At 47.8% G+C, this 11,945-nt stretch overlaps 1 protein-coding gene and 1 long non-coding RNA gene across 3 annotated transcripts in view; one reads left to right on the forward strand and one right to left on the reverse strand.

Moving 5' to 3' along the window:
- LOC132597279 (uncharacterized) overlaps positions 1 to 3,600 on the reverse strand; it is a 31,988-nt gene extending 28,388 nt beyond the window's left edge. For both annotated transcript variants that reach the window (XR_009563835.1, XR_009563834.1), the window contains exon 1: positions 3,144 to 3,600. This is a non-coding gene — a long non-coding RNA (uncharacterized lncRNA). The remainder of the gene's footprint in view (positions 1 to 3,143) is intronic.
- Positions 3,601 to 3,833: 233 nt separating this feature from the next.
- Positions 3,834 to 11,945, forward strand: part of NR1D2 (nuclear receptor subfamily 1 group D member 2) — a 26,447-nt gene continuing 18,335 nt past the window's right edge. The window contains exons 1-3 of the mRNA XM_060298654.1: positions 3,834 to 4,120; positions 10,107 to 10,367; positions 11,287 to 11,380. Of these exons, the coding sequence (XP_060154637.1) occupies positions 4,105 to 4,120; positions 10,107 to 10,367; positions 11,287 to 11,380 (371 nt within the window). The 5' untranslated portion in view covers positions 3,834 to 4,104. The remainder of the gene's footprint in view (positions 4,121 to 10,106; positions 10,368 to 11,286; positions 11,381 to 11,945) is intronic.

Below are 11,945 nucleotides of genomic sequence, written 5' to 3' on the forward strand. Positions count from 1 at the left end.
TGCTGTGGGCAGAGGAAACTGCCAAAGCTGTCTGTTGACGTGTGATAATGTTGCTGCTCTGTGACATATATGATGTGTGTGCTTGTGTGGGTTTTTTTTTTTCATTTTATTTACTTTATTTTTTTGGCCGCTGCACGTCTTGGCTTGTGGGATCTTAGTTCTCCAACCAGGGATTGAACCCGGGTCCTCGGCAGTGAAAGTGCAGTCTTAACCACTGGACCACTAGGGAATTTCTTGTGCTTGTGTTTTAAACATTTCTCTATTTTCATTTCTAATAGGTGGATATGGATAAATATAGTCCATGAAAAAAGCACTCTGTGGTCTTCAATAATGTTAAGAGTGTAAAGTGGTTCTGAGTTGGAAATGTTTGAGAACTGCTGGTCTAGGGCACAGAGAAGGCAAAGTTGAAGTGGAAAGTTACTGTGGCACTGGGAACTAGCAGGGTTCATTAGAACAGTTTAGAATGAGGAATAACCTTAGACATTTTTAATTGGCCTTAACTTTAAGGAAACTCCATCTTTTTTCCTTTCTCTTTCTCCCCATATCTCTCTTTCATCCAGGTCCTCGTACGGAAGTGCCCCACTTGGACTGTTGTACTCGAATTTGGGATTAGAGGACTCTAATGTTTAGGCTCTCCTCTCCTTTATCCACATCCAGATTGAGCTGTCCTGTGCTCAGTTTCCCAGGGCCCTGGTGTCAGTGGGATATAAGGCCCTGGTGTCAGTAGCCTTCCCAGTAAACTTGCATTTTCTAGCAGATGACTTTTGAGGACACGGTCACTTCATTCAACAGTTATTATTTTGGTCAGAGGAAAGAGGAAAGCGTAAGTAGAGACCCCCTCTCAATAGCCTGGGACTTCCTATGGACTGAGCCATTGGCTCCACAGGAGTAACAGTGGAGGCTCCTTAGGATGACAGCAGCAGAGGCAATTTCCACTGTAGCTGTGGGCACTCTAGGGACCGTCCAACCCGGATGCCGCTCAGCATCTTCCTCTGGCACTGATGAGACCCACGCGTTTCCAGTGGCCAGAGGTGTGGCTGCTGACTGACCTAGGCTATAGCTTTAGAGTCTCTGATAGTTACCCCACAAAGCCTCACAGGATGGAAGCGGCCTTTAAGAGGTGTGAGGCCCATAGACACGAATTTTCATTCATACGCATTATCGTGGAAGAGAGGGGCTTACTTCCTGTGCCATGGCTTATTTTTACTTCCACTCTTCTCCTTTTCAAATTTAAATGGCAGTATCTTCTCTCTAAGACAGACTTTACTTTTTAGAGCAGTTTTAGGTTCACAGCAAACCTGAATGGCAAGTGCAGAGTTCCCATATACATTCTGCCCCCCAAGACACACACAGCCTCCCCTCACTATCAACATCCCTCACCACAGTGGTACGTTTGTTGCCACTGGCGAACCTACGTTGACACATCGTCATCACCCAAAGTCCATAGCTTATCTTAGGGTTCGCTCTGGGTATTGTACCTTTGACATGTAGTCCCATTGTAATATCATCCAGAACGCCTTCCCCGCCCTAAAAGTCTTCTGTGCTCTGCCTTTTCATCCCTCCCTCCACCCCAACCTCTGGAAACCAATGATATCGTTACTGTCACCATCACCATCGTTTAGCCTTTTCCAGAATATCATAACATAGTTGGCCCTCTGTATATGTGGGTTCCACATCTCTGGATTCAACCAGCTACGGATCAAAATTCTGTACTACATGTTCATTGAGGGTTGGTCGCATTCCTCACTCCAGAAACCAGGCTATTGGAATAGTCACTACCTGGAACACTGCCAGGTGCCCACGGCAAAGGGGCAAAGAGAGCACGGTACAGCATGCTGTTCGAGCTTTTGCTCAGAAGCTTGTAGGAAGCAAGTCACAAGGCTATACGGTTGGCCCTCCGGATCCGCAGGTTCCACATGCACGGATTCAACCAACCTTAGATCGAAAGTATTCGGAAAGAAAATTCCGTAAAGTTTCCACCAGAATGCTGGAAACTATTTCCGTAGCATTTACATTGTATTAGGTATTATAAGTAATCTAGAGATGACTTAGCGTATACGGGAGGATGTCCATAGGTTATATGCAAATACTACACCGTTTTATATGAGGGGCTTGCGCATCCGTGGATTTTGGTGTCCACAGACGTCCTGGAACTGACGCCCCGAGGACACGGAGGGAACCATACGGCACGGTCTTTTCAGAATGGGGTCCTCTTTACGACTTCTACCTTCTACACTGTTCACATCTGCCTCATTTTACCCGTGCAGAAGCAGGTGGTGGTTGGCACATAAAATAAAAAAGCAAGCTACGAAGTGTAGCCCGGGGAAGCCTTGCTCCAGCATCACAGAGGGTGATAAAGCCCTGAGGTAGGGAAGGAAGGAGGAGCACATTGTTCAGAGAGCTGTGCAGAGGCTGCTGGAGGGCCTGGAGAGAAGCAGGGGAGTGGGGGTGCCCAGAGTTTGTGCAGGCCTTTGCAGGGCAGCTTAAGGCACTGGCTTTTTCAAAAAAAGCAATAGGAAGCTATTGGAGGGTTTTGAGCAGAGGAATTAGATCTCATTTACATGTAAAAAACAACACTCTAACTGGGGAGAAGTGACTGTAGGTGGATACAGGCAGGAGTAATTCCCCTGTTAGGGAACTATTACAGTAGCCCAGGCAAGAGATGAGGATGGTTTGATCCAGAGTAATAGCAATGCTGATGGTGAGAAGCACAAAGACTGAAGGGAGAATAGCTCAGATCTGTTCGTGGATTGAATGGGGGTATAAAAGGCAAAAGAGAGAAAGACCGACGGAGGGGGAGAGACAGGAGAGTAGAGAAACCTGACTTGCTGGCTTCAGGAACTGGCAGATTTACCAAAAAGCAAAGATTGAGTTGGGGCAGTGTGTGTATGTGTGTGATGGGGGGAGGGGTGGCGGGGGGAGAAGAGATGGTGCACACGTAAAAGAGTCTCACACAGTACAAGTCCCTCAACGTTTTATACCGCAAATTTTCAAAAAGCAACTGGGAAAGACTTTTACAGTGAATACCCACAGACAACATCTCAACTACCACCTTACTGTACTTCTATCCATCCATCCCTCAGCCCATCTTACTTTTGTAATGCATTTGAATTGCAGACATCAACGCACTTCCCTCTTCATACCTCAGCACGCGTCATTTGTTTCCAGCTTTTTCCTTGTGATGTAAAATTTGCATACAAGGCGAAATGCGCAAATCTTCAGCGTGCATTCGCCGAGTTCTGACACATGCATACGCCTGTCTGCACCTTAAATTTGAGCTGCCTAAAGGACATCAAGGTGGCATAATCAAACGGGCTGCTGGATGTCGGAGAGTGGAGCTCATTCAGCACACAGGTCTGTTTGAGCTCTTGGACTGGATGAAGTCACCGAGGAGGTGTAGAGGGAGGAGATGTGGGCAGTGTCCGCAAGGAGCCCGGCGTTCTGAGGTCTGTCGCGAGGAGAGCGGACCTGCGGGGCGGTCTGGGGCTGGCCCTGCCCGGGGCCTGAAAAGCGGGTCTGCTCGGCGCCACCCGACGGTCCTAGGTAACCATCGGAGGGGCCCTGAGGTGTCACTAGACGGGGGAGGGGGCGCAGGGTTGGGTAGGGGAGCGTGGCGGGGGACTCCCGGCCAGAGGCGGGAAATCGGGAGGAGGAGGGGAACCGGGGTGAGCGCGAGCGGGCGGCGGCGGCGGGAAGGAGGGTGAAGAGGGGGAGGGGCGGCGGCGCGGGAGGGGCGGAGTCGCCGCAGCGGCCGGCCGCGGGGCGGGCGGAGGGAGGGGGTGTGTGCGCGGGTCACATGGTCGCGGCTGCCCTCCCCGTCAGCCGCCCTCGCCGCCGCGGTGCGCTGGCTGCAGGAAGCCGCCGCGCCGCCGCTTTGTTGTTAGGGGCCCCGCGAGGAGCGCCGTTCGCCGCCGCCGCCGCCCTCTCTCCCCGCAGCCCGCTGTCCGGCCGCGGGGCCCGAGTCCGGGCGCCCCGCCCGTCCTGCCCATGAGGGGGCCCAGCGACCACCGCTGCCTCCGGCCCGGGGCGGCGCGGCGCTGAGGCGGGGGCGGCGCTGCCCGCTCTGCGGGGTCGGGCGGCTCCGGCCTCCTCCCCTAGAGCACCATGGAGGTGAATGCGGGTAAGAGCCGACTGCGGCGGGTGGGGCGCGGCCGAGGGGCGCTCGGAGCCCGTTGGGCACTGCGAGGGCGGCGGCGGGGCCCCGGGGTGGCCGCCGCGCGCCGGGGACCCGCGTCGGGCTCGGCGCTCGTCGCCCGCCGGCCCGGCCCGCTACCGCCCTGCTGGCCGACCGCAACGCCGCAGCGCGGCCTGACGGTGCCGGCCCGGCCCCCCCTCACATGGCCCGGCCGCGCGAGCCACGTGCGCGCTGTGTTTACGTTCGGCGGCGCGCGGGCGCCGGTTGGCTGGGCGGGCGCGTGACGAGGCATTACATAATGGGTGCTGGGGCGGCGGCGGCGGGCGGGGACACGTGAGGCCGCGCGGCTCCGTGACCCACATTCCCGGGGCCGCAGGGACACGTGGGGGCGGGGGCGCGCGCCGGCCGTGAGCGCCGCAGCCCGTGGAGGCCCCGCCCCCGGAGCCCTCCGGGCTATGACGTGGCCGCGATCCCCCTCTTCCCCCGCGGGGTTGCTTGCCGCGGAGGGGGCTGCGCGTGCGCGCCCCGGGAACCCGCGGCTCGGCGGCCCCGAGCGGGCGCGGAGGCCGCAGTGTCCTCCGCCGGCGTGCGGAGCCGGGGCCTGGCAGGCGGGCGGGAGAAGCGCGGGGCGTGGGCGCGCTCGGGCAGGAGGAGGGCCCGCGGGGCGGTGTGGGGCTTCCCCGACACGAGACCCTCTGGGGTCGCCCGGCGGACGGGCGGAGGAAGGCCCCGGTTGTAGCGCTGCCTCGTGTTTACCAAAAAGAAAAAAAGAAAAATATCAGTTTTAACGATCTGCGGGGACGCGACTGACCTTGCACACCTTCTGTGATGAATACGCTCGAGGCGCCAGTCGGGACCGTGAGGGATTCCACCCTTAGCGAAGCCCTTGGCTCATGTGGGCGGTGACCCGGGGTGACTCCTAGGCCTCCTGTACAGCTGGTCCTTGTCAATTCGCTTAATTGCTTTAAACCCATGGGTCACTGGTCTTTCCTGAAACCGGTAACAGATTTTTTATTTGTCTGTGCTGCGTGGCATGTGGGATCTTAGTTCCGGGACCAGGGATTGAACTGGGGCCCCCAGCAGTGCAAGCACCAGTCCTAAACACTGGACCGCCAGGGAAGTCTCAGGATAACAGAATTTGACTCTGTCAATCCCTTTCTTGCTACAGTTCCTGTTGCAACGCCACAGAGCAATACCAGGCTCGCTTCTGCCCTTTTAGCTGCCGCCCCTTCTCCCAACGAAGGATAGCCCTTTACCTAAAGCCAGTGAGGTTGCAGAAACAGCCAGTGATTATTTTTTAAGTTATTATATGTACTAAAACCATCCCTTGATAATAAATTGTTGTGAACGTTCCATGAACATTTAAAAAAAAAAAGCCATTTTCCTGTGTTTTAATTACCTGTGGGCCTACTTAAGCTTTGAGGATAGTTTAAAAATTTAAGTAACTCTTGCGGAATTAAACTTTTACTTGGTAAGGATTTAGAGTTTATAAACTTCTACCTCGTCTAACCCAGCGTGAATGAAGTCTTCCAGCTTCGTGGTCGGATAAGGTGGGCCGGCTCAAGTGATTAGAAAGTTTTTGTCTGATTTGAGCCTTCCTGGAACATTATCAGTGAACTTAATTTTGATTTTAAAGTGTGGCTACAAATTATAAAATTTCCTTACGATGATTGCTGACCCCCACCCCTCCCCTGTCGCCAGTTCACATCCCTTGGTCAGTGTTGTTTTTTTTCTGATCATCATCCTTGTTGCCCTTTGGGATGTGGCATCCAGAAGTGGAAGTTGTTGGTCGGTTACCAAGTTCCAAGCTGGGGATGCTGCTTGTAAATGAGTTCTCTGGCAGGCTCGGCTTTTGTAGCATATTGCTTTGCTGACTCACAGTAGCCTTGCAGTCAGCTATATTCTTCTCATGTGAACTGATTTGAAGCTAGGTTTCATCCATTGTGCAGATAATTGTTTGAGCTGAACTGTAGGGGCTTGCCATTATCATCCTTAAATTTTCTCTTTTTCCATTTGGCTCCAAGTTCAAGCTGTCGCAAGCTGTCATCCAGTATACTATTTCTGCCATCCCTCTGTCTGAAGGAGTGTTGATAAGCATTCTCTTGAACTTCCTTCACGTTGTTGTAAATGTTGGCTGGGGTGGGGCCAAATTCAGTGCTGTGTGGCAGCCTCCGACCCCTCCCTTTGGGTCGATAACATTTTATTAGTCAATACTTATTCACCCAGTGACCATTTCATGTAACTGTCCTGTAAATCGTGACTCACTGTGTCTCTGCCCTCTCCATGACTAATACAGAGGGGAGACAGTGAAGCTGTAGAAATTGACTCTATACATTTTTGTCACAGATTTTGATTGAGTATACCAAGTTCTTTAAAATAAATAACATATTGTACACACTTCATAACTGTGGCGGCGATGCACATTTGAAAAGTTAGGAAAACATTCCCACATAGGCCATCGTTACCTTTACAAATCTGTAGTCTACTCTGTTTGTCACTTGGAAACAGTGAGATAATGGGAAGAATCAGAAGCGAAGAAGGAAGTTGCCTGACTCGTTGTTGGAGTTGAGGGAGTCAGAAGGTGGCCTGGAAATAAGAACCTGCAGAGAAACCACTGGGTCCACGCGACACGTTCAGAATTGAAGGCAAGAAGCGTGGAGAGAGAGGGTTCGTTTTGTTTGAACTGTCCTGATCCAACTCTTCCAGTATAATGACGGTAAAATAATAATCACCAGGATCTGTTGAGCATTTATGTGCCAGGCCCTTTACATGTGTTGCTACTTTGGTGCCTCACGTTAACTCTATGAAGGAAGGTGCTGTTGTCACCATTTGAAGATGAGGGTCAAAGTAAACTGAAGTGAGTAACTTACCCAGGCAAGTGGGAGAGCCAGATGCACATAAGGCACTTGGGGAGCACAAGCTGTGCTATAGGTTGAAGCCCACATAACATTTGAAGGCATAGGCAAAGCTTGGTGGTCCTGTCTCCTCGGGGGTCCATGTGGTTTGCCGTGGTACAGGGTCATAGCTGGTGGAAAAGGAAGGGGTCAGTAGAGCTTCCCCATTTCATCATTCCTCTCTTTTAATCTTGTTGCTAGTCAGTAGGGTTTTTTTTTCCCAGACACTAGATTACACTTGCCCCCCTACCCCTTCCCAGGAATTTACATGGAGACAAGAACACTGTTTTACAAAATAAGACCTATTTGTTTTTTGTCACCACGGTTTTTGTTTTCTTAAATAACGTCTTCTGTAGTACATCATTTAATAACTTACATATTCTTTAAGATCCCACGTATTGTCACCTTGCTCATGATCTCTGCCCTCTATAGTGCTCTTGTGCTGTCAGCAGTTCACAGTAGTTTGTATGAAACATTGCTCATGTTGCATTGGAATGCCTGGTTAATAAGGCTGTCTCCCCAGCTGGCCTTTAAAGCCTTTTAGGGAAGGGACCATCTTGTTCTCTGGAGCCCTGACACTGGGATACAATTGGAAGTTTAGTGCTTCATTAGGTCCACTGTATCATCTTGTGAGTAGAAATTATTAAAAACCTACTTTTAAAATGAGAAAACTAAAACTTCTTAAAGGTAAAAACGTTTGGTTCTAAGTCACTAGGCAGAAAAGTACACTCATGAGTTGAACTCAAGCATATTTTCCAGGATGATGGGCAGTGGGGGTGGGTGATGATGGGCAAGCCTAGAATTAGGGTAAGAAAACCCCAATATATGCCAGGACAGTAAGTGCTTCCCAGCAGTACAAAGTTTGATACTGTCTGACATTGACCACTGGGTAAGCCCTAGCCTGGGAACCTGGCCCAGCTCTAGGGTCCTTTTCAACTAAAAATAGAGAAGACTGTGCCTCAGCTAATTTTAGCTTGAGGCATCTAAGAAGTACATTCTGCCTGTTTCTGGAGCTGTTGGGACTTGCTGGTTCAGGGATTTTACCTTTCTTGTGTTACCATTAAAAACTGTCTCTGTAAAAATCACTTATTTTAATAATCCCCTTTTATGGACACCATTTCATTTCAATCTTATCATAACTCTGGCAGATATTGCCATTTTATAGAAGATGACTCAGGTTTAGAGAGATTGAAAGTAACCTGCTTGCCCAGGTCTTCTCAGTAAGAAATAATACTCTGTACTCTGGAATTAGACGGCCTTGACTTTCAACCCTGGCCCTGCCACTTAGTAGCTGTATTAACCTCTCTCAGTTCCTCTTCTGTAGAATGGAAAAATGGAAGTGAATTTTATAGGGTTCTTGTGAGGATGAAATGTGGTGTGAAATTCTGTCATTTTATTCTCGGCATTCTTGGTGTCTTGTATTTTTCACTTCCCCTTCTTCATTGGGTTGAGGAACTGCTAGATGTACTCCTTACCTTCTAGGAAATGAAATTTTAATGTTTTTGGGTTGCTAACTATCAGGTGGGTAGATTGGTGTCTGGTACATGCTAACACAACTAAATCAGTGTTGAAGGTCTTGCTAAGAGAATGTAGCTGCTTCTTGATGGGTCATCTTTGGTTCCATGGTTCTTGGCACAAATGCTGCCTGTAAATGACTGTTGATTCCCTAAAGACAGGAGTTGGATCTTAACTGGGTTGATAATAGCCCAGTAATGTTTCTTAGATTTGATTTTGGAGCTTTTGCAAAGGAAGGTGTGTTCTGGGTAATTAGTACCTTCTATTGTCCAGTCAGTGCTTTAACCCGGTTCTTAAGCCATCAGGATAGCTCTGATCTCTAGAAGTTTATTTCTAAGCTGAGGTAGTTAGAAGACCTCATGGGTGTAAATGGCTGACTCAAATGCTGGCCCTGGGAAGGTCTAACTTCCTCACCTTTTATCCTCTTGAGATGTTAGTGAATTTACTACCTAAAGTGTTCTTTAGAAAAGATAAATAGCTGTGAGACCTTCTTGTGGGAATTTATTGAAGACTAAGGATAATATTTTTCTTTGTATCCTGTTCCCAGTGGAGGTAAGTGAGAAAAAAGTAGCAGTTTGCTACCACCTGGAATTTCTAATATGACCTTTAGATCTATGAAGTTTTATGAAAACAGAGGGCATAGTGGTTTTACCCAGTAACACGACATTTGATAGACTTCCAGGTTAAAATCGTTTTTCTCTGGATTCACAGTGTATTAGAGATATTCAGGCAGTTAAGTCGGTGAAAAAATCAACCTTGAAAACTATGGGCCAATTTGTGCTTGAGTTCACTAGTTATAGCCATTCTTAAACTTTAATGTGACAAAGAATCGCCTGGAGAACTTGTTCAAAATGCTCATTCCTGAGGGTGCCTTCTCTAGTTTGGGCTTTGCGATAAGGGTGTCTGCAAGTCCAACGTCAGAAGTAGGTGGAGAAGGCAGTGTGTGGAACTGGGGTTTAGTGGATAGTCATAGAGTCTTTGGGGAACATCGCGACAGAAAGATTCTGGGGGCAACAGCTATGAAAGGTTTTCCATTTCCAGATAAACTACTTTATCCAGAGTTCCAAGTGTTACGTCTGTTCCTGGTTGACCTGTGTTTTAGCCAAGTGCTGGGGGAGCTAAATGATGAACCCATTGTTCTGGGATTGTTCCATGTAAAGGTATAATGAAGGACGCAGAGACAGGACCAGAACCCGATTTCTTCACGGCCAAAACAACTTGATTACTCTAAACTATGCTGTCGCTCAGGAAGGTTTTTCATTCCTTTTAGTAATAGGTTGGAAAATGAAAAGCTTTAGGTTTGGATCTGCATGTGCTCAGAATGACAAAGCCAGTGAGAACCTGCTCACATTTTAAATCAGTGGGAATTGTTTGGCTTTGAACTTTGTGGAAGCAAGAAGAATAGTAGGAAATAAGGAAGAAAATAAGTTACTTTTTCCTTGTGCAGTAATTTTAACCGTTAACTTGTCTCTAAAGTTAGTGACGTTACTGTTCAGATTTGCAAAAATAGAAAATATGTATTATCGAGTATCTAATTGTCTGATTTCCCCCATCTTTTCTAGGAGGTGTGATTGCCTATATCAGCTCTTCCAGCTCAGCCTCTAGCCCTGCGTCTTGTCACAGTGAGGGCTCCGAGAACAGTTTCCAGTCCTCCTCCGTCCCATCTTCTCCGGCTAGCACTAATGCTGATAACAACGGGAATCCCAAAAATGGCCACCTCTCCAATAGTGAAGGCATCCTGAAGGATGATCGGATAGATTGTTCCATGAAAACAAGCAAATCGAGCGCATCTGGGATGACAAAGAGTCACAGTTCAGTGACAAGTGAGTTATTTAGTTTTCTAAAGGTTTGTGCCACCGATTGCAGGTGGGGCTTGTTTTATCAGCTGCTCATTTGGGGGACCATTTTATTTTGGGGTATAATTTTCGCTCCCTTCTGGGTAATCATAGTTCAGTAGTTAGGTAAGAAATCAGTGATGATCTGAAAAGTTGCAGCCTAGGCGCTGTCATAATTGGTTCTTGCTGCAGAGCAAGATCTGTGCTTATGTACTCTGTCTGACCATGTTTCCTTCGAGGGTAACCTCTTACCCCATTTCACAGTTATCTCTCTTCTGCACTCCTAGTGCCGAATTTGGTTTCTAGACGGAGCACTTACTCGTGGAAAGGGGTTTGCTTTCATGAAGTTGGAGCTAGGAACATTTAGCGGATTGGGATATCCAAATGAGTCGTGGAAATTAGGATCCCTGAGTGACTGTGGAGGTGATGGGCTGGTACAGGGCAGGATCAGGCAGAGATGGGGCCTGACTGGGACCAGCAGGTGAGTTGAATTGAGTATTTGTACAGCAGCCTGTGGAGACACCCCTTTGCACCTTTTGTTGATTGACACCTCTGGCTAACTTCTTAATTCTTATCCAGCAGGATTGTTTTCTTAGCTCTGGTTGCATGTCTGATGTGAAGTAACTCTAGATTTATAAAATTTCAGTGTATGTTTAAAATCATCGGGAAAGGAAAAACTAGCTCTCTGAGATATTTTTGGCAGTGCCATAAACTGTTTAAAAGAAATTCATGGTTTCTTTTGATATGTCAATTTGGTGTAAAGATTTTTCTTTTACGTTATAAAAGTAGGTTTGTATATTTTTAAAGTACTTACAGGTTGAACAAAATAAAATATTCAGTTGGAAAGAAAACAAACAATTTTAGTTTTTCTTCCAGCATTTCACTTTTGTGTCTGTTTGTGCCTTAGAATTTAGTGGCATGGTTCTACTGTGTAAAGTCTGCGGGGATGTGGCGTCAGGATTCCACTATGGAGTTCATGCTTGTGAAGGCTGTAAGGTAAAGCATGCTTTTGTTTCTTTAAGCTACCGATTCTGGGATTAAAGAAATTGCAGTTAGGATTGCCAATTTACACAGTTTGATAATCTGGGAGGAGGAGAGAAGTCAGCTGTTCCTCTTAAAGTTTTAAGCATTTTATGTAGTGTATAAACATAACTTGTTTTGAAAAATATATTTTAAATTCAGTGAAACTATTTCTTTTTTCTTTAAAATTTTGATATGCATAAATTTGCTATCTCACTCAAACTTAAGTATAGTGTGAAGTGTTTATTCATTAACGTGTCAGGCACTGTTCTAGGTGGTGGCGGACAGCAGGGAGCAGAGCAGATGAGGCGCTACTGCCTTTCTGGGACTTAGTTTAAACCAGACTTCGAGTAGGTCTCATCAGATACTTTGACATTCTGACAATGTCGGGTGCTAGGAGTTGGGAATAATTCCTAGATGTTTGTAAAAATGTGCTGTCTTCAGAAGTGATGCCAAGTAAGTAAAAGAATCTTGAGTATAAATTGAGCCCTTGGGAAAACTCACTTATAAGTTTAGTTGAATATTCCTGAGTCAGATAATTCCAAG

This window comes from Globicephala melas, chromosome 4, assembly GCF_963455315.2.
Source record: "Globicephala melas chromosome 4, mGloMel1.2, whole genome shotgun sequence".
Taxonomy (NCBI): domain Eukaryota; kingdom Metazoa; phylum Chordata; class Mammalia; order Artiodactyla; family Delphinidae; genus Globicephala; species Globicephala melas.